Source organism: Lissotriton vulgaris, chromosome 2_1, assembly GCF_964263255.1.
Source record: "Lissotriton vulgaris chromosome 2_1, aLisVul1.2, whole genome shotgun sequence".
Classification (NCBI taxonomy): domain Eukaryota; kingdom Metazoa; phylum Chordata; class Amphibia; order Caudata; family Salamandridae; genus Lissotriton; species Lissotriton vulgaris.
In genome coordinates this window covers 1755261147-1755283961 of record NC_141687.1, presented here as the reverse complement: position 1 = coordinate 1755283961, position 22815 = coordinate 1755261147, and the positions used below count along the sequence as shown (strand labels likewise).

Sequence of the window (22815 nt, the reverse complement as noted above, 5' to 3'; positions counted from 1 at the left end):
CCAGCCTGCATTGCCGAGAATTGAAGGAAATGCTCCTTAATTGCACTTTTTCCCTGTTAGGTGTTGTTTCTCAGGGACTGCCTCCTTTTGACATCTCCTGCCCCTGAAAGGGGTATCTCGAAGTTAGTGGGTGGGCTGTGCTTCATTTGTCCTGTGTCAGCCCCACGTTCACCTCCCTTTGGCCGATGCACCACCACACCAGAACACGGCTGCTTGCTTCAGGCGCACTGCGCCAAACTCCGCCCCCGCTGCAGGCACACTCGGGCTCCTGCTCCTCTGCCCCCTCCTTTGCACCCACCAAGCCGCCGTGTCACACCCTGCTGGGTCTCCCGGCTTGGGGCGAGGGGGTTACGTTGTCTGCGCAGGTTCAGTTTGGGAAAAACTCGAGGGAGAAAGCAGGGTAGGGTCCGTTCCTCTGCTCTTCTGTTCCGCGCTTGCTTTGCGGCACAAACGCGGCGCAAACGCTCCTCAGCTCTCCTCTGTGCTCGATTCAGAGGTCTGCGCATGTCTCTCAGCAGCTCCTCTCTCTGATCCTCCGTAATCCGGCGCGGCAAGGCAGGACAAGGCGTGGCCACAACAGAGAATCCTCATCGTTCTTAGTAGAAAGAAAAGAGAGAGTGCATTAGAGATAATAGGTGATGTTTTTGGAGCACTGATACCAGAAGTGGGAATTTCATTCAATGCAAATATAATTCGAAAATTGTCTATGATAGTTGATCGATTGTCAACAGATACTGCAGGAGGTTTCCTGATGGTTGATACTGAAATGGTTGCCATGAGAGCAATGGTAATGCAAAAGCGACTTGCCCTTGGTATACTCTTAGCAAAAGAAGAAGGAGTCTGTGGAATATTGAAAGTGCAACATTGTTGTATTTATATTCCAGATAAAAGTCAAAATTTAGAAAGGTATATTACAAACATTACAAATTTACATAAAGAGATTTAACCAGGATGAACCTGGGCTTCATCCTGGACTCCTCCCTCTCCATGACCAGACAAGTCAACGCCGTCTCCTCGTCGTGCTTCAACATCCTGCGCATGCTACGTAAGATCGTCCGGTGGATCCCCACCGAGACAAGGAAGACGGTCACCCAGGCCCTCGTCACCAGCCGTCTGGACTACGGCAACTCCCTCTACGCCGGAACCACCGCCAAACTCCAGAAGAGACTCCAGCAGATCCAGAATGCCTCAGCAAGACTCATCCTGGACATCCCCCGTCGCAACCACATCTCCAGACACCTGAAAGACCTGCACTGGCTCCCGGTCAACAAGAGAATCACCTTCCGCCTCCTCACCCACGCACACAAAGCCCTACACAACCAAGGCCCAGGATACCTCAACAACCGCCTCAACTTCTACGTTCCCAAACACCAGCTTCGATCGACCGGCCACGCCCTCGCCACCGTCCCCTGCACCTGAAGAGCCACCACAGGGGGAAGGTCCTTCTCCTTCTCCTACCTCGCCGCCAAGACCTGGAACTCCCTCCCGACCCACCTCCGCCTGACCCAGGACCACCTCGCCTTCAGGAAGCAGCTCAAGACCTGGCTGTTTGAGCAGTAGCGGACCCCCCCCCCCCCCCTAGCGCCTTGAGACCCTCCGGGTGAGTAGTGCGCTTTATAAATGCCTTGATTGATTGATTGATTGATTGATTGATTGGTTGATTGATTGAACCACTGGAGGTTGAAGGTGTTCTTGAGAAATTAGGTAGAAGTCTTACAGCAATTAAGCATTGGTTTCAGGAAATAGGTAGTTCTATAGTCGGTAAAATACTAATACCGATAACAATTATAGTAATAGTGATTTTTCTGATAAGATTATGTTGTATATGCAAAAGTAGAAGAAATTTTAGAAAATCAATAACAAAGATAATTCAAGAAAGAAAAGCAAGAGAAAGAGAAAAGAATGAAATAGAGATGGAAGAAGTCAGAGATAAACATTTTAAAGAACTAAAGGGGAAGGATACTAGAGTATAGATCATACTAAAATGAAGAACTTGAAACATGTTCTGCTAAATTTTCCAAAATTTTGAGAGATATTTGGTGATAGGATCACCAGATGAGGGAATTGATGGAGCGAGGTGGTAAATGCAAAAATGTTGTATACCCCTCTCGAAGTCAATGTCCCATAACATTAGCATTTACTAATGATGTGATGTGCATGAATAACCAACCTTAGAGTAATATGCATTCACGAACATATGGGGAGAACTAATGTTGCTAGCATGATGCCATAAAATGAGCTAATATGTGTTGTTATTGTGATGTGAATTAATGCACAGCTTAATTATAGACAAACACAATTTAAATGTGCTTATTGTACACGTTTTGTGCTAAAAAGTCGCTGGATATGTAAGTATAAAACGCATTTATTTGACTTATTTGCTAGGTAACAACTAATAGGGAAATATTAGAATGGTGGGAGGTAAACAGAAGGGTTTCAATACCATACTTAACATGAATTTGTGTTTGTTTCTATGATAGTTCCAAAATGTGGCCTACGAGGCCTAGTATGAAAATGGCTGCTTTGAGTCACTGCGAGCGAGTATTGGTCTCCCATGTACATCTAAAACTCTGCCAGCGCGAGTGAGCTGACTGTGCTTGGATGGGAAGTTCAAGGACACCTTACCCCGGAACCTAGGATGGGTGCCAAGCATGGACGATGTAATGCTCAGAGCCTGAGAAAGTTAGCGCATGTTTCAAGTGCAGGATGCGCCTAGGCCACGAACTGTCTTAAACAAAGAACCTTTATTTTTCTGCTGATTCATCGTGAAAAACATGCTGTAATGATGAGGAAGCGCTCATCTACCCCAAATTTGTCCAATCAGAACTCAAATTGGTAATGTTTTTTAGATAGCCTAAGCTAGAAAATAGTGTATAAAAACCCCTGATTTTGCTTAGAAGGGGTCGCTCTTTCGATTTCCTCTGGAAGTGCTGCCAGACTGAAGATCGATTCTTGGATGTAAGAACTTTATATTCCGACTGATTATTTTTTCTTTGCAGGTCTGTTAGGATAAGATGAGGGTGTTAGCTAGGGATGTTAGGAGAGAATGAATTTGGAACTATTTGTTCTTTGCTAAACTTTACTGAACTTTAAAACAAATGTCTATTTCTGAGCTTTAAAATAAATGATCATTTTTTTAAATAAAGTTAAAGATTCTTATTGAATAAAGAAATAAAGAAATGCCTAAATGTCGAACATACTAAAATTTTGCTTTGAATAAAAATTAGATAAATGGAGAAGTAAAAGCTGGTCTTTGGTTTTTCCTACGCCTAGTTTTCGTTCTAGCAGATCCATTGCCATTATGGTGGTGTGTCTGAATAAAAAGGTGTTTAAAGAAACTATGGTAAAATGTTTTAAATTGCAGGTATAAATAATAAATAGTTAAATAGGTTTAGACACTCCGCCAATGTTATAGTAGGACTCCTGGGTTGTTGGCCAAATCTTGGAGCTGAATTAAATGAACAGAGTAAGTATGCAGTGTAATGGGCCCCACTGTTGAATGCCATGCGTGTTTCTGAGGTTTTGGAGAAATGGCCATGGTGGTTTAGAATTTATTTCTGGAGTCCCACTGTATCACCTTCATCCTCCTCGGCGACCTGAACTATCACCTAGAGGACCTGACCAATCTCAGCACGACCAACCTCCTTGAGGATTTGCCCAACCTTGGCTCACCAAGTGAGTAGAAGGCCCCACACTTGCCATCAGACACCTACTGGACCCCATCTTCATCAGCTTCAGCAACATTACAGTAGAAAAGCCCACACCAATCACCTGATCCAACCACATACTCATTCAATCCCACACCACAGAGACACCATCACCAAATCTTCACAAGAGGACTTCAACAAGATCTCAGAAGCATCCTGGTATTTTGAATTCCTACCCTAACGGCCTCACAACAACAACAACCTCCCCAAATCCATCTCCAACTTCAACACCTGGATCGCAGCCTGCACAGATTCCCTGGCTCCTCCCAAAACCAACAAAGCCACGAGAACCAGACTGCAACCACACTGGTACATGGAAGAGCTCAGGCTCACCAAACACCACTGCAAGGAACTGTAACGCAGATGGAATAAAGTCAGAAAGACCTTACAAATCCACTGTCAGGCACTACCATCAAAAATTCAGAGCACCGAATGCTCCGCACCCACCGACCACATCATGCGCAGCACCAACAGCTGCAAGGAATACCTTGCCATAGTGAAATACTTCACCTCTCTGGCAGCAAGCTCCTCCAGAGAAACCCCTTCTCAGGAACTTTGCATCCAGCTATCCCTATTCTTCAGCAACATGATCACCAGCATCTACGAAAACTTCGAGCCACAACTAAGCCTTTCCACCATTGCAGCACTCCTGACCACCTGGCCCACCATCACCACTCAAGAAACTTCAACAAATATGCAGTCCACATACACCGGAGAACTCTCGGACCCCGCGTTCATGTCTTCATCAATGGACTGAACAATATGAATGCACCCCTCACTCTGATCTTAAATGACTCAGTCATCACAACCACCTACCTTGATCCCTGAAAACACGCACAGTACTCCCACTCCTCAAGAAACTACCAGCTGATGTACCTGCTACCCTAGCTGACAAAAGTAATGGAAAGGTTGATAAACAAACACCTAGACACCCTCCTCAATGACAATCACCTCCTCAACACCACTCAATCCGGATTTAGTCCTAGCCACAGTATGGAGACTGCCCTCATGACCACCATGGACAGCATCAAGTTGTTCATGGTCAGAGGTTCAGAACTGTCTCCCACTCCATCCTTATCCAGCACCCGCAGGAAGCGAGCATCCAAGGTTCTGCACTTTGCTGGATTTGTTCCTTCTTGACAAGTCACACCCAGTCTGTCAACCTAGATCCCTTCATCTTAGATGCTGCCTCCCTCATATGCCGAGTTCCACAGGGATTCTTCAGCCCACTCTTATCAACGCCAACATCACCCCACTCGCCAGCCTTATCTGAGCTTATGGAATCAACATCATATTCTATGCTGACGACACCCAGCTTGTACTCTCCCACTCCGACAAGACGGAAAACACCCAACAAATTTCTCCACCTCCATGACTGAAGTCGACGGAATGATGAAAACCAAGTACCTCAACAAACACAAGTGGAAGTAGTAATGTTAAGCAAAGACACTTTGATCTGCGACTCCACCTAGTGCCTACCGAACTCACACCTACACCCCTTCCTGCAATCCATTCAGCAAACCTTGCAATAGTAATCAACAGTCTCCATCTCCTGCTTCCGTGGACTGAAGATGCTCAAGAATGGTTCCTCACCAACACTTGCAGGGCTGTCACCCCAGCCCTCATCACTAGCAAGATGAACTACGGCAATATACTTAATGCTGGAAATAACATTCAACTGACCAGAATACTCCAGACTGTCAAAACACAGTCTAAATCTCAACCTCCCCGTAATCACATCACCACTCAACTCAAGGAGATCCACTGACCCCAAGTCCACAAGCAAGTACTTTTCAAACTCCTCACTCACACATACAAAGCCTAACACACATTATCAGACCCAAATACGCCAACAACTGCATAAAATTCTACAAATCTAACCACCACCTCCGCTCAGCCCGACTCCTGTTGATGGTCGCACATACCCCTACATACGCATAACCAGATCTGGCAGCCCTGAATTATTCTTCCCCTGCACATCAAAGCCTCCTCCTCAGGTCCTGGAACTCTCCAAGAAATTGAATACCTGGTGAAGCACCTAGCGACGACCCTGGCTTGTCCCAAACAGCTCCCGCTTCAGCACCAGGAAAACCTCCTGAGTGAGTTGTGCACTAAACTAATAACTACAGCATGGCATAAGATAGTATAACGTAGCATTGGGTGAGTTGTACGTTATACAATTAACCATAGCATAGCATACCATAACATAGCATAACCCATACCCATAGGGAAAATAGGGAAAATGTGAGGAAACATATTCAGCAGAATCAAATTTTAAGCAACATTTAGGAGATTGTACTATTTACCAAATTATTTGCTAATCAAATCATTAGCCTCAATTTCGATACATTATGATAAGAATAGTTAACAATTCAGAGAGAGTAATAACTCAGTATTTAGAGTCAACACATTGTTTAGGGAAGATAGATATGTCAGCTCAGTAAGTCGCTGATTTATAGCAACGCGGGAATATCTAAAAATGCAAGCCTTGTCAGACAGCATAGTCGCCAAAGTTTTTTCAAGTAAATTATCTGAATTAGTGCATTTTTTTTTATGTTCAGTTCAATTAGTCTTTATTTCGAATAAAAAATTCATAAAAGACAGCATATATCTTTAAAAAACATTTTCAGTATACAGCATTGTACATTGGATCCCCCAATACATAAAAGATTGAGTACAACAATACGTAAACATTAAAACTAATAAAAAAGCGGTTTACAGTTTCTTTACACGGATGAGCCATAGCCAACCCAAAAATTTTGCAACACAAATCACTGATGTAGCAGTGCGTAAATCTCTCAATTTGAGCAGGGCTGCGTGGCTACCCCCACAGTTGAGTGTTTTACAGATTGGTTTCAGCCATTTTAGTCTGGGCGATCGATAAGCAGGACATGCAAAGAATATGTGGCCCAGACTTTCTACCTGATCAGGACAAAAGGGGCATTTGTTGCTTGAGTTTGTTGCCCACTTTGCAGTGAAAGACTTGATCGGCAAGGTTCCCACCCGAAACTGATGGTACAGCTTGCGATCAAGTGTTTTGCATATCAGGTCCCAATAAGGTTCAAGAAATGGGGTTATCTTGTGCGTTAGAAACTGACCCGTTAGGTTATTATTTCTTTTTTTATGTTGATGGGAGCAGTCACAGGAACAGTGGCTAGCTGAGACTAAGTAACAGGGGAGTACATAATAGCACTTATGGGATCCTTAAAAATGATGATACGATGCGTTCGATGATTGCATCAATGTGAGAGGGGTTGAATAGCTCTCTTTGCTGACCTGTCCGCAGCTCATTTAGCGAGCTTCAAAACATGATTCCGGCAGTGAGTAGGAGTAAGGGGGCAGGTGTCCAAACCAGGCAATGGGTCAATGGGTGGGTGGGTAAAAGCCCCTTCAACACAGGCACCACCTCTTGCAACACTCTCCACATTCTCCCCATTCAGCATGAACCTTCTGTGTGAAAAATATAGAGGTGAGCTTCTGAAGGGGCTAGGGCATGGAAATACAAAGCTCTGCGTCAGCCGAGGTGATCAAATAGGCACCTGGGGGTTATGCGCTCAGTCCATCCTGGTGGTAAGTTGGTTGGTTCCCCTCCCATAAAGGCACACCTCTAACTCTCCTATTTGACATTCTGCTGGCTTTCTGTCCCCCTTCATCATGTAGAGCCAATGTGAAAAAAAGAGCTGTAGCTTTTAATTTGGCATGTGCATGGCAGTAGGAAACACACTAGCCCTCGAGTGTTCTCCAGTTGTGACACAAAACCGCCTACCTGGGACCCTTAATCAAGTTGTGGCAATTAAATTTTGACAAATCCTCTTTGGTCGTGATGCCCTGAGGATTTGTTGTATATACAGGGTTCTTTCTGGGATACAACCTGAGGAACTGTGGTATATACAGGGTTCATTTCTGAGATACAACAGGCAAGATCATTATTCATTAATGGATAGGGGAAGATTATTCCTTGAATGGTGGGTTGGTCATTTAGATGAGTGTAATATGCTAAGATATTGTTGTTGGATATCACATCCTAGCATTTTAACTTAAGGGGTTTCTAAAGCTAAAAGGGTCAGTAAGAAATAGTCTTACTGAACATGCTGGAAGATCTGTGTGAGTGTTGCAGCGCACGGGTACCTTACAAACACAATAAACAGTCTGTTCAATAATGAGACCCACTTGCATCCAGAACAAAAACTTAAACATAAGTAGCTCCACGTTAGTATGTATCATGAGTGTCAATCAGAGCACAGGAAATCTATGGCAGTGTGCATGAGTTTGCCACAGTTACATGCCTTCTTTGAGGCCTTTTATTGTGACATTAAGGCAGAATTCATACGTATACACATGTATTCAAATACTTTGGAGTTGTTTTTTTAACCACAGTCAAAGCTATTGCATCTCAATTTAATTATGGGACACCCCAGAAAGCAGAGGTTTTTAACACTGATACCAAGAAAACTGTGATACATTAGGGACACTATCCGATTTACCATATGGATTTACTTCTGAATAACTGCAGGAAGCTCCTTTAGCCAATTAAATATTTCTCTTTTATTTATTCTCAGCATTTTGAATTTGCTAGCATTTCAATTGCAATTTGTAGTGTTTGTATCCACTCCTGAGGCATTTGACTGCTACCAAGCAATAAAGTAAACTCCCATAAAAGAGTTCCTTTATTATAGCATTCATTAAGATAGATATTAATTTTAACTAATATCAATGGGCCCGATTCACAGAACTAACTTAAGACAAAATCCTAAACTTACTACCATTTTCGTATTCACAGAAGGCACTTACTCATTTTGGTATTCACAGAAGACACTTACTCATTTCGGTATTCACAGAAGTTAGGAGTCCTAACTTTAGGACTCCTAAATGCCTTCTGTGAATACCGAAAGTCCTAAAGTTAGGATTTTTCTCAATTTAGTAGTAGTAAAGTTAGGACTCCTAACTTTTGGACTCCTAAATGCCTTCTGTGAATACCGAAAGTCTTAAAATTAGGATTTTTTTCAATTTAGTAGTAGTAAAGTTAGGACTCCTAACTTTAGGACTCCTAAATGCCTTCTGTGAATATCGAAAGTCTTAAAATTAGGATTTTTCTCAGCTTAGTAGTAGTAAGTTTAGGCTTTTGCCTTAAGTTAGTTCTGTGAATCGGGCCCATTGTGTTTTCATTGATTCTGTAATACAGCCCATTGAGGTCATTGGTATTCTTTAGCTCTGCACTGCTACTGCGATCCCTTAATTTGATGCAGTGGATCAGAATATTTCTTCCTGCAGCATTTTATTTAAATTTCTAATCGCCCTTCACTCCCTCATACTTGTTTCAGGTTTTGGACCTGCTTCCCCTGGACGGCACAGACTACCAGGATATAGAAAAACTTCAAAGTGTGATGCTTCAACTCGTAAAAGATGAAGACCTTTTCCCGAATGTCATCAAAGTGCTACCCCATATCTACCGAAAAGTAGAAACTGCTGTTGCCAAAGTCGCAGAGAGTGACGATACAGCTGCACATGGTAAGCATGGGCTGCTTTTATTGATGATTGATTTCACCCAAATTCCATTGCTTTAATACTTCAAGATCTTGGATTTTTGTTATGATTCAGTTGGCCAAAATATTTTACATCTACATTTTTTTAATTCCAGCTAGATCCAGGCCTCATTTATCTAGGTGCATTTTTTATGATTCTTCCACCCTTGATGACATGGCCTTCGCTTCATATACGGTAGTGGCTAGGATGAGCAGATGATATCCAGACAAAAGTCTCCAGGATCACCTCTTTTTATTATGAAATGTATTGATGTTATTATCAACCTGAGTGCTCTATCTGGGTCCCTTTATTTTTCCCATAAAAGGTAGCTGGTTGCAGCTGGTCTATTGACTGCTATAGAGTAGGTACCCAGTCATATCTTACTAGTACCTTATTCAGTTTTACTGGTAGTGAGACCAGATAGATACTACCTACTTTCCACGACCTAATTGGTAGAGTTGATCTAATGTTTAAATCCCCCCTTTTCCCAAGGTCCAAAAGAAAAATGAAAATGTGCACATCCTACTTATGTCACACAACAGCTGTTATGTTGCCAAATGTAGGGTATGAGAAAACACGGAAGTGTTGGTGTTTGGCAGTCTAGATTATAGAGTTTATATTGTGAGACCAGCGACAGTTTGGCTCTTAGAAGTGCATTTATTGTAAGAAAACAATTGAGATAACACAGCAGAAAGTACATTTCTGATATATTGCTTTGATGTCCTTCAGGCTGCATGCAATGTGGGCATGATGTTTGTTCACAAGCTTGTGAAGTGTTCACTCTTTCAGCCCCACAGTGTGTGTAGTAAGTCAGGGCTGACAATGGTACATGGAAGTGGATCAACAAGTATGCTTGGGATGAAGGTTTACTTTGTTTTAGCTGAAAGGTTAGGTGGGCAGTGGGGCTAATGTAAGCCGATGCAATTGTCCTGCTCTGTTTCTTGCTGCTCTGGCAAAACTCGAAGGCCAGGGCTGATCGCTTGTGTTCCAGCAGATGACGGTATTCGCTATAATTCGTATCTGAGAGTGAATCTTCTGCTGAAGCTGGTTGACTGGGGTGACTGCAGGTGACAGAGAGGTCTGATGGTAGCTGCTTCAAAGGGCCCCTGTACAGGTTAGGGTGTTGGTTTCAATACTCAATGTTCATGGGTTACAGTGGTTGGAAGTTTAGGTAGCCCAGAGATTTCAATCAGCATATAACTCTTTATTTCTGAGTCCACTGGTGTAGAGGGGAAGCATGTCTATTCAGCATCACTCTATCTACTCATTGATGCTGTTATGGGTCACCAGCTGAGTAGATGGTGACTCTGGTCGAGGGACAGAAGGAATGAATGACAAAGAGAGGGGAGGGACATATGGAAGGTTGGGAGTGTGTGATTTTGGCAACAGGATGCACAAGTGATCATGGATTGGATGACGGGATTATGTGATGAATTAAAAGACAGAAAGATCATAAAAAGTAAAATGTAGTTTGATAACACATTATTCTTGTTTCTTCATGATCTTGGTACAGTAGTACCAGCATGTACACTTTGGCACCTCATAGGAGACTTTTCTTGTACAAAAGACAATTTCCCAGTTAGCCAATTATCCCTTTTCACAAGTCTACCAATTCTGTTGCCCAATATAGTGTGAGGAAGGTGGTTTATTATATGATGTGGTAAAGCATTTAGAAATACCAAAACAGCTGGATAAGAAGAACATGCAACACAATAAAAATCAGACTCCAGTTTATAAACATAGCGTGTATTTTTATTGTTAAATAGGCACCTCAACGACCACAATCTACCAGAGGATTCAGGAGATGTGACTTTTTAAAGGCATAATAAAGCACACGTTTTCACGAATTGAATCATTTTAATCTACTGCGCCTCAACAATTAATTTGCTAACGGCTATAAGGGCACCCTTATGGGGACCAACTCTGGCAGGGAACCAGTCGCTAGGACCAACAAGGTCGAATAGAACTTTTACCTTTATGTCAAAGCAGTGTCCAGTCCAGCTTCAGGCTCTATGAGCTGACTGCCATAAACTTTAATGGAGTGGTCCTGATGCAAGGAGTACAGAGTGCAGACGATGCTCAAGGATGTGGAGCTAGTGATAGGAGTCTTTTTGGGGCCACTCCTTGGTCCATGAACTTGGCGACTTTGGCCACAGGGGTCAATGTCCCTCGAAGTCGGGTGATGCCCAGCAAAAAGCCAGTTGCTACTGGTTTCCGGTTACAGTGAAACCAGTGGTTCCCTTTAATCAATAAAGGTGTTTGTTAAGCGTGACTACTCCTCCGTAAGGGTCTCAATGTGCTAGGGGATTGGGAGTTCGCAGGTTCCAGTCAATCAAGGAGGGGGTTTGTCGAAGACCCAGGTTTTGAGGTTTCTTGCGAAGATGGGGAGCGATGATGTCTGTCTGAGGTGGAAAGGAAAGTCGTTCCAGGCTCTGGCCGCGACGAAGGAGAAGGAGCGGCCTCCCGATCTCGTCTTTCTGGTGCGGGGACTGTGGCGTAGGAGAGCTGGGCTGATTGTATGGTCCTTTGGGGTGCGTGGAATTTGAGTCAGACCTTCAGGTATGCTGATCCGGTGTCGTGGAGGGCCTTGTGCGCGTGGGTGAGCATCTTGAAGGTGACTCTAGCTTTGATGGGGAGCCAATGGAGTGTGCGCAGGTGCTGGGAGATGTGGCAGTGTCTTGGCAGGTTGAGGACCAGTCTTGTGGCGGAGTTTTGGATGTTCTGTAGCTTGCAGGTGAGGTTTTTGTTTATTCTGGCATAGAGTGCATTGCCGTAGTCGAGTCTGTTGGTGACCAGGGCGTGAGTGACGGTCTTTCTGTGTTCAAGGGGGATCCATTTGAAGGTCTTACATAGGGGGCGGACGGTGTGGAAGCAGGAGGATGAGACAGAGTTTATCTGGCGGTCCATTTTGAGTCCAGGAAGATTCCCAGGTTGCGTGCGTGGTCCTTGGGGATGGGCGGGCTTCCGAGGGTGAGGGGCCACCAGGTGTCATTCCAAGCATCGGTGTTTGTGCCCATAATGAGTACTTCCGTTTTGTTGGTGTTTAGTTGTAGGCAGCTGTTTTTCATCCATTTGGCGACGGCTTCCATGCCTTCTCGAAAGTTGTGTCTAACGGTGTTGGGTTTTTTGGATAGGGAAAGGATGAGCTGGGTGTCGTTTGCGTATGATACAATGTTTAACTGCTGGTAACTTCCTTGCTGGGTAACCAAATAGTACTCCACCGACTCTCCAGGGCCCATTTGACTCAATGCAACTTTTGAGGGTTGAGACTTGTTCCACCAGGCTGCACTTCAGCAGTCAATGTAGGTCAGACCTTCTTGACTACCAACTCACAGTGGCAGGCTTCTTCAGATTTTGTGGCACTGTAACAGAAAGTCCACCAATGAACTCTTGGAATTGCATTCTTTGTCTAGGGTTTGAGGACGACTTTTCCTCATGCAAGGCACCAGAGACACAGTCCTCTGTTTGCTAGCTCCAGGATTGTAGGTGCAGTCCAGTCTTTGGTGCAGCCTATCTTTGCTCGGTCCAGCAAACAGCAGGGCAGTCCTCTCTCTGTGATCTGATGCATGGATGCCAGAGGTTCCACTATTATGCTCAGTTCTTGCCTTTTGAGGATGTGGCGACTTCTAGCCAATGGGCTACCAGGTCCCCTCCCATCTACTGACAACTTCCTGTGAAGCTTAGCATCTGTCTAGCCTCGAATACACTTGTCTGCTCACTTCCAGCATGGCAGAACCCTTCTCTTGGTGTGTGGAGCTCCCTAGCCCATCCTAGAGGTGTGGCTACCTCGAAGCTACGTGCCCATAAAAAAACGTTTTGGAAGCGGCTACCTTCTCTCTATTTACAATGCCAGCCTGTCTGCAGAAACAAAAGAGTAGCCCATCCTGTGTGTGACTACCATTTGCCCTTCAAAGGTGGTTTCACCTTTTGGGCTCACACCTTGTTTGGCCATCGTGCCAGGAGATGGTTACACCACTTCTAACAGCAGTCCCTTTGTGTTCCTTTTCCAGAGTCTTTCACACCTCTCTCCAGGAAGGCAGAATGTTGTCTCGAGGTGAGCAACCGTATTTTGGGTAACGAAGAGGCAACTTTCGAAAGTTGCCATTTGTGCAAAAGTTACATTAAATTCGAATTGAGCATCGGGTGGGTTAAATGCAACAATTTTGTTGAAACCTTAAATAATCATGATGATTAGTCTCCTGCAGAAGTTAGCACTGCTGAGTTGTTCACATCTAACTCTGTACTTGCCAATAAGGCTACCAGCCTTTCCACTGTAAAAAGAACAATATGGGTATTTTACTTTCAGGACATTTAAAGTTAGGAAACACATGTTAAAATGTTCAAAATAATGCACCTTGCCTTTAGGTCTCAGTTGGTCTGCCTAAGTGGTGACTTATAAATATTAAAAAAGAAGGTTTGGGCTTTGCCACAACGTAAATGGCAAATTGGTGTTAGCACTTTAAAAACTGCTCTGCCATTTAGTAATGACAGGCTGGGTATCATGCTTTGCTTGGTCACACTTGTTGTGGCACAATAAGAGCAGCAGTCCACAAAGGACACTTTAACTTGAAGATCCTGGGTATCCCTAGTAGCAAATACTGGGGACCTATCAGTAAGTTAATTTATGTCAATTGTGGGTGAGCCAATTACACATATACTGTTAGAGAGTCAGAGCACTGCATTGAGGCCTCTTTGGCAGGACTCGGTGCACTTACTGAGTCGGTAAACCAGCAGCATCAGTCTAAAGAGTTGGGGGTGTTCATGCAAAAAGAGGCATTTTTTTACAGGCAACATGCAAGACTTTTGTTTTTTAAGTCTCCTTGCAGCTCAGATTTTCAGAAAAGTCCTATAACGGGCTTTGCTTTTGTAAACCAAAATATGCATGATGTCACTCAAACAAACGTAACCTTGCATATATTGATACAACCCTGTTATTCACTGTGAGTCTGAATGCTCACTGAGTATTCCCATCTGCTTATGTTTACTTCTATTTAAAACACTCAGAAATAACAAGGAGGAGTATTGTATGACTGCAACACAGCCCAACACCTTGCATCTCTGGGAGTAGTGCCTGTGAGAAGAGCTGATCTAGAATAAGTGCACCTGACACATGGAGACAAAATATATGCCCTTCCCCAGCAACCTACCCTTCATCAGGGGACAGGTACCTCTCAATTGCCTTGTAGCACATGCTGCATGCAAGAATGATAATGCCTAGGCCACAGGCGATGCTTGCCCCACCGAGAAAGAGAGCAAGAAGCTTGATTCTTCTGGGAAAGGGGTATTAGTCGAGCCACAACCCCAGGAGGAGAGCTATCTCCGTAGGCCTCATCTCTAGGTAAAATTGTGTGCAATAGGACGAGCTGCAGGAGTCAGTGAAGCATTTTACTGAACAGTTCTGTGAGAAGAGCTGATCTAGAATAAGTGCACCCGTCAGACCCCACAACATACTTGAGTGGCCCTGATGCCAGTGGACACCTGACACATACTGCTGTACTCCATCAGGAGTTGCAGAACTCAACTGCCAATGCACATATTTGGGGGTAATGAGACCACACACACAAACACACCCCACTAAAGTATGTCCTTGTAAAAATTGGCATGCCAACGATGCTGATCCCCCAGGAAATCCAGACCTGGATCACTATCCGATAAGGACATCACCCTGAAATGACATCATGGGGCATCACAAGTTGATCCAAAGGGAGGGCTACATTTTAAGCGGTGGATATGCATGTTCTTCACGGGGAGGATAACCTTTCAGTTGAGACATTGTTCAGATCTAAGAGAACAGTACAGTTTCCCCGATGCTGAAGGGTATGTTGTAGATAGTCGTTGACACCTTCAAAGAACTAGTCCAGATAAGAGTGGTAACTCCCCATATGGAGACAAAATATATGCCCTTCCCCAGCAACCTACCCTTCATCAGGGGACAGGTACCTCTCAATTGCCTTGTAGCACATGCTGCATGCAAGCATGATAATGCCTAGGCCACAGGCGATGCTTGCCCCACCGAGAAAGAGAGCAAGAAGCTTGATTCTTCTGGGAAAGGGGTATTAGTCGAGCCACAACCCCAGGAGGATAGCTATCTCCGTAGGCCTCATCTCTAGGTAAAATTGTATGCAATAGGACGAGATGCAGCAGTCAGTGAAGCATTTTACTGAACAGTTTAGATCGAGAGGGAAAGAGCTAGCGGCGGAGCACAAGACCATCTCTAATGCCACCAGATGCTGCAGACACCACTTCCAGATGGGTCAACACCATTGACATTATCAGACACCACATGTGGCTTCACAATTTAGGTTTTAACGCATAGTCCAACAGCATCTTCTCAACGTGCCTTTCACTGGTAAACATCTCTTCGGGACACAATGGTTCCAAATGCTGAACAAAATTAAGAAGAAGGTGAATACCGCTAAAGCCATGGGTGGCCTTCAGACACCATCTCCTTGGGGTTCCATTCAGAAACACCAGTATAGGGCACAGTCTAAGACCACCACCCTTGGCTCAACCACCTCCTACCAGACACAGCAGTAGTTCTACCATCAACTGGAACAGAGAGGTTACACCAGGGGTGCCTGCAGGGTTAACAAACACAGAGGCAGGGGTAAAAGATGTATTGATAATGGAGCCGCCACCACTAAACACTGACTCAGTCAGCCTCCCCACTGATCACACAACACTTGTTGGGGTCAGGTTACATCATTTCCTACCTTGTTAGGTGGAAATCCCATCAGACAAGTGGGTCTAAGCAGTGGTTCACAATGGCTACTACCTTAGAACGTTTCACACCCCTCCCAACATCTCACCCCACAAACACACCCTCAGCAGAGAATGTCTCAGCTATATTAAATTGGGTTATAGGTTGAGTGGGGTGGAAGTCCTACTCAGCCAACAAACCTTGTTAGAGTGAACCACCAAAGTCACTAATTTAACCTGAGCTTAACCCTCTGGTAGCTTGGCACAAAAGCTATCAGGCTTAACTTAGAGGCAATGTGTTAATTATTTATGTAGCACACAAACAGTGATACATAGAAAAAACAACACAAGAAAAATCTAAAGCCAATTTGCAAATACATAGGATACCAGAATGCCAAAAATACAGTTAGCAGAACTGGAGTTATTCAGTTTGAAAGTTTCAAGTTAAAATAACACCTAAAAGCATAAAGTGCAACTCCCAGTCATCTGGTCATGTGTTGTCATACATTGGTAAAACTGTGAATTTGTCGGACAACATAAATGTCAGGATTGTGCCAGACTGATTCCATGCACACCCTCATGATATGTGAGCTTGTCTACCTTCTAGTCCACAGTGCACCATCTGGGCCCCTAACCTTACAGGGCACCAAATGTGTGTGCAACCTCAGAACATGACAACCCAGATCCTCCAAGGCTATCATGGTAACAGATCTAGAATCTTTTCGCTTGTCTTCTCATGCATACTCAAAAAAATGCATAAGAAATACTCAGCAAGGCGTTCAATATTCATTGAAGCATTTGGATTCTTGTATAAAATACATGTGCTGCGATAATCAGTAGAATGAAACAGGTTAGATTAATTAGCGTTACAAGAATAGTGAAAAAGATTAACATTTCCACCATTGTGCTAAGACAGTGTATTTATGTGAGCATGCATACAACTACTGTGTATAGTGTACTCCTATCTAGCACTTCCTAACCTGGTCTGGCCTATGGTGGGGGATCTGCCAAATCCCTTCCTGGGTGGTCTAACTAGCTATCCTGGCTGAAGAGGGGTGAAACCCTGAAACTGGTCCTAGGATGCACGTTTCCAGTCGAGGGAGGACCTGGCCTGGCAGTTCTGACTAGATTGTTCCCATTGGGTGCAGCCTCAAGACTAATTTGCATATGGTTCGGTTCAAACTGGAATGGCATGGGGAGCAAAAAAACGATGGATTTAGGCCCAAATCTGTGTACTTGGGTGAATGTATGACATTGTTCTGCATTATGTCCACCAATTGTTCTTTTGCATATATTTTAATAGAGGAGCAGGTGGGATTCAGGCAGGATGGAAATGTGAGCAGTGTCAGTGGTGAGGTGGTGTGGGAGTTTGGAGACAACCTGTTTGCAGCTTCAGCACCTTGGTACTCCAAAGACATCATGGACAACAGATGCTCCATCCACAGACAGGAAAGAAAATGATAGAAATAAAGAACCCAGACAAACTCTGCTTTCCTTCCTATCTGCGGATAGAGTATTTGTTGTCAGTGAGGTCTTTGTAGTAACAGAATGTTTGAGTTGGAGTATGGATATTGGGAGGGTTCTCCAAAAATGCATTAACTCCGTTTAGAAGGGTATTAATATCAGATGTTAAGGAGTCATGGTGAGAGATGAGTTCAAGCCTTGGCTCGTTGATGGAGAAGTTGTTGAAGGATATGAAGGTTAGTTGCTCTCTTTTGGATTGAGCTTAGTGTGTTGGTCAGACACTGAGCAGGAGGATGAAGATGGTCAAGTGGTCAGTACAGTCCTAGGGAAGTTTGCTTTGGATGGTTGGTGATATTGAAAAGACAAAGTTGGAGGGGAGGAGCTACGCAGGAAAACAAGATGGCCGCATAAGCTCCCGGCTCCGCCGACCTCTGCCAGCAGCTCGTATATCCTGCAATTTATCCTGCTTTTTCACCTGACTCTCGTGTACGCGAGGAGTTACTGACTCTGAAGGTGTAATCCCAAACTTTTTAACTTATCGGGAGATGAAGATACGCCGTGTTTCATTCTCGGCCTAACTCAGCGTGGAAGCCGGGCCTCGATTTCCAACCCACCCGGGCTGGAGTTGAACAACATCGGCTGTGGACTTTGGGCTTCGTCCGGTCTCTCGAACGGAGATACACTTCACTTATTTCCAATGGCGATTTAATATCCTGTCTACACCGCAGACGCCGCAGCGTGGCTCTTCGGTTGCTGCGGTCCTGTATCTGACACCCAGAGACACAGTAAGCCTCCCGGGGGTGAGGGACCGGAGCCCTGACTAGCGGCGAAGGTGTAGAAATCATGAGGTGAGGCCGCCCATTGTTGTTGTCTGTTCCGGTTGTGCCTGCTACCCCGGAGTAGTCGACCTCTGGGGTTCATATCCTGCTCTGTCGCTTCGTGAGAGGAGATGGAGGGGACAGAAGGCACACCATCGCTGCAAGCCGTAATGGCGGCCATTGGGGCGCTCCACTCACAGATCATCGTCCAATACCAGGCACTGTCTGCAACAGTGGACAATATCTGCCGGAGACCGGACGCTGACTTTTCGGCATTATTTCAGCCAGCTTTACTACCCATGGAACATTGTGGGCTCAACTTCAAGGACCCTGTGTGGAAGCCGGACTAGGTGTGCGCTGCTGATCCCTACAGGATGGTTTGCGCGCCTGTGAACATTGTTAGCTTCCCCTGCTTGAGCCATAACCCACTGAACATCGACATGGACAACCTTGAGTGCCTCAACAGGATCACTTGTGGTTATCGGAGAGCTTCATTTTTCTTCCACGCTTCTCCTCACTTGCTTTGTGGATGCCGTGCACTTTTATCCTTTTTTCGACTTGCTCGTACTGACTTGAACTTTGATGAACGCTCTGCTGCTTTCACTGTTGTTGTGGTCTGGATTATAAGTGCTCTGGTTAATAATCATACCGGCCAGGGTTAACTTGTGTCTTTTTTGGGTTTGGCATAATATTTTATCTCGCTGCTGGGATAGTGACCTGTAATGTATGAGAGTCGGGTGGTGTGTATCATACTTCCCCGGATTGATTTTATATTTCGCTGCATTCTATTTTGACCGTTTTCCGGGGTGGTTACATCTGGTGGGGGGTAAAAGAGTCCGGGAGTGTGTTTTTATCTCTCCTCCTCCGCTTTTCTTCTCTTTTAGGGATGTTTCTGGGCGACAGGCATGCTGCTAGTGGGTTAGGCCGTAGCCATTGCAGGGTTTCAGGGTGGGGGGGTTTGTTATTTTGCCTTTGTTTTGTTCTAAGGCCCCTCTTTCTTTCTTTTCTCTCTTTTTAGGGTATTCCTATGGGCGACAGGCACGCTGCTAGTGGGGTAGGCCGTAGCCATTGCAGGGGTGCAGGGTGGAGGGTGTGGGGGGGTTTGTTATTTTGCCTTTGTTTTGTTCTATGGCCTCTTTCTTCTTCTTGCAGTGTCCGGTAGCAGTACTTTCTGTTTCATCCTGGAGTGTATAATGTGGGCGGGGTCTGAGGGTGGGCGACCGCGATGAGAGATCAGTTGTTTGGTTCTTTACCCTCCTTGAGCTCGCTAGTGCCTGCGTCTTTACTGTCCCTTTAAGTTGGTCCGCGACTACTTTCATACACCTACCCACCTTTATTATATCTTTGATTGTGTGGCTCCGGATATCCTGTATCTTCTTCTTTATCTTGTCTCTGGGGGGTGGGGGCGGCGGGGAGGGGGGGTTAAAGGCAAAATGAAAACCTTATGAATAACATGTGATCTGCGCTGTGTTCAATGCAATATATATCCTGTATCGCTGCCGGACCTCAGGGTTGCCGGCTGAAGAGCTGTGTTATTGAACTTCTTATACGTATCTCCTAAATGCAGTGTCAGGCCCCTGTGGTTGTAGGTCTAGTCCTGTAATTTTTGTGAATGATATAATAAAGGTTTTCCAAAAAAAAAAAAAAAAGACAAAGTTGAGGATTTGAACTTTGGAATGTATTTGTTTGGTCACATTCTCTATCATGGTATGCCTGTTAGGTTAAGGAGGTTGTCTTTTTCATGCTTCTATTGTCAGGGAGGTTGTTACAGTGTACGGTGGTGCGAGTGTGCTGATTGGATGAGATGGTAAGGAGGTCTGAAAATTCATCTGTGAAGTGGAAGACGGTATAAAGTAGTATGTACGGATCCCCATGGACTTGAATGTCGCTTCCTCCTTTCCTCTATGTGACATCTGCTTCCTAAAACCTTGTAGGAAAAGGGCCCCTAGGATGTGTACATGGGAGTGAGCTATAGCAAAGTGATTAAGAGTGTGTCAAGCTCGTGATAGGTGATGATGTATGTGGTGTTTGGATGATGTCATACTGCAGATAGTGTGTTAATGACTGTGTGTTGGATAGATTGAGGGTGTCTGATATGCATGAGGTTTGGTCAATGTGTTGTGGGGGAATGAGTAGTGAGGGGTGTTGGACTAGGCCCATGATGAAATCTTACCTGGTAGATATTTAGTGAGCTTGCAGTGAAGCAGGGATTTTGGACTAAGGCCATTTCTGTCCTAAACAGGCAATGCCCTAGTCTGGGTCTTTCAAAAGGTTTGATGTACGCGCACAACTTGAGTTTTGGTGAAGATATTCAATGTTTCTTTAATTGTTGATGTGCTGTGTTAAACAATAACTAACTTTGGATTACTCTCTTTATTTTGAACGAATTTTCTAACATAACTCCTCACAGGGTCTAGTCTGGGTCTACCCATAGTAAAGGACTGGGGATACCCTGGGCACTGGGATGGCCTGAGGAGTGGGCTGTAGTAGGTAAGCCAAGAAGTGTCAAGTGACAACCAGTGATGCCATTTCCTGTATATCTGAATGCTGTGTTTTCTTGGTAAACCAGTGAAGAGACTTCCTGATTTTGTGGAATCTGGTGTGGATTGATTCCTTTTTGGCAAAGTGATAGAAAGACCGGAAGATTGATTTCTTACATATGCTATGCTTTCACCCTGCCTATATTGGTGTTGCAGTGTGACTGCATTGTAGTTTTCTGGGTGCCAGTGTTTACACTTGTGTTTGTGTATGAGTGGAGGCATTCATGTGAATATACCCTCCTATATTTAAAGACTGCATTCACCACAGTCAGAACAGTGGCCTTTGACTCCCTGCCCCCTGGAAGCTGTGGTCATCTAAACTACCTCCTACTTGCTTCATTTTGTTAATGCATTTGTTGCTAAATTCCAGGTGTCGTGGAGTTTAATCACTTGTTGAGTGAAATTGCCCACACCGGTAATCTGGATGAACTCGACAAAGATCTTCTGCAGGACATCTTGAGATACCTTCACCGCATTGGGCTGATTATATGGTATGAAGACATCAAACATGTGGCTAATACAGTGTTTCTCAAACCCTCCTTTCTTATCACGATGTTCAAGGTGAGCATGATACTGGTAGAAAAGTAAAAACATTTGATTCAGAGGCCTGATAAAGCGGGGGCTTTCTGTTTATAGCCATTTCCCACCTGCGGACAATCATAGCGTTTATTTTCTATTACTTCCACACTTGGAAAACTAATCTTTTATATGGCATCTTGGTTATGTGCATTTACTCTATGCAGTTCTGATAATTGTGCTTTAAAGGTAGTAAACTGGCTCACATTTTGTACGCCTTTGCTTGTGTTGCTCCTCAGATGCTCATTCGCCATGACCTTGAACAGCAATTTGACTGCATCCCCGTGGATGTGCTGGTTGGAGAGCAGGCATTCAAACGAGACACCTTAAAATGGAAAGCCATGTTTCAGAGTAAAGCCATGTTTCGCCTGAAAGCTGTGCGTGTCTTGGTTAAGCATCAGCTGCAGCGATTCTACCCAAGGCACATGGCAGACATCTTTGAAGAAATGATGGGGCACTGGGATGAGAACGGAAAGCTCTTAAGTCTGCTAGAACATTTTGAAATATGCCTTCAGGTGAGGAACAGCACACCCCTGAATGCAGCAGCACAGGAATTTATACCTGGAGCAAAGTGGATGGCGTCTGCAAGTTCACCGGAGACTTGCTACCTGTTTCCGCTGTATCTGCAGCAAAACTATGAAGTTGCAGAAAGGTGGGCTGGAGACCACCAGGAAGACATTCATATACGTGCCTACTGTTCCCCTGAAATCCCAGAAGGTTTTTTTCAGAGGTATGGAAAATAGTTGGTTGGTGTGTGGGGGAAGTGGAAGGAGGAGGGATTAACGCTGTGTATTGTGTATTGTGTCTTGCGTTCCAAGTATTCCGTCGATATTAACAGGAGTAATATGTTGATGCAATTTAGTTACACATCATTCCAAAGCGCTGTTTTAAAACCTGGAGACCTGACCCTTTTAAAATTATCAAAGTAAAAATCCCCAAGAATGTTTGCTTTAATCAAGGACTACTTCCTCCCGTAATTAATTATTCACTCCCCACAATCACAGAGGAACCAACCTATTTCCCACAGTACTCTCTCTTCTACAATGCGTAATATAAAAGAAATGGCATTTGTTTACCCCTCCAGTCCAGCATAGAGCACTGCGTTTTAGGTAGCTGAATTTTCTGCAGCATCGGTTTACCGGCACCCATCTCCATTCTACTATTTAATTAATCATGTAGGCCTAAAAGCATTTCAATAGAAAATGGTAATGTTGACAAAAGATATAGCGATTTCTGAAAGCATCAATTATGTATGTCCCATGTTGTTCTCCTTCCCTCTCACTAATGTTCAGACCATATTGAATCAAGTGTGTTTTAGGTGTCAATGAGAGAGCTATAGCCTTCTATTCATGCCTACTATGGATGCACCGGTACTTGCAAGCTTCACCTCTTAACACACAACTTTTACCAACAACTAGTTCCAAAGCCAACTCTGCAGCTCATTGGTATACCCCATATTAAAACATTGGAATGTTGAGAGCTCCATTT

General features: G+C 44.4%; 1 protein-coding gene across 1 annotated transcript in view; it reads left to right on the top strand.

The window, feature by feature from the left end:
- Nucleotides 1–22815, top strand: part of LOC147733239 (malignant fibrous histiocytoma-amplified sequence 1 homolog) — a 196805-nt gene that overhangs the window by 110870 nt on the left and 63120 nt on the right. The window contains exons 4-6 of the mRNA XM_086957801.1: nt 9029–9215; nt 21122–21312; nt 21567–22057. Of these exons, the coding sequence (XP_086813927.1) occupies nt 9029–9215; nt 21122–21312; nt 21567–22057 (869 nt within the window). The remainder of the gene's footprint in view (nt 1–9028; nt 9216–21121; nt 21313–21566; nt 22058–22815) is intronic.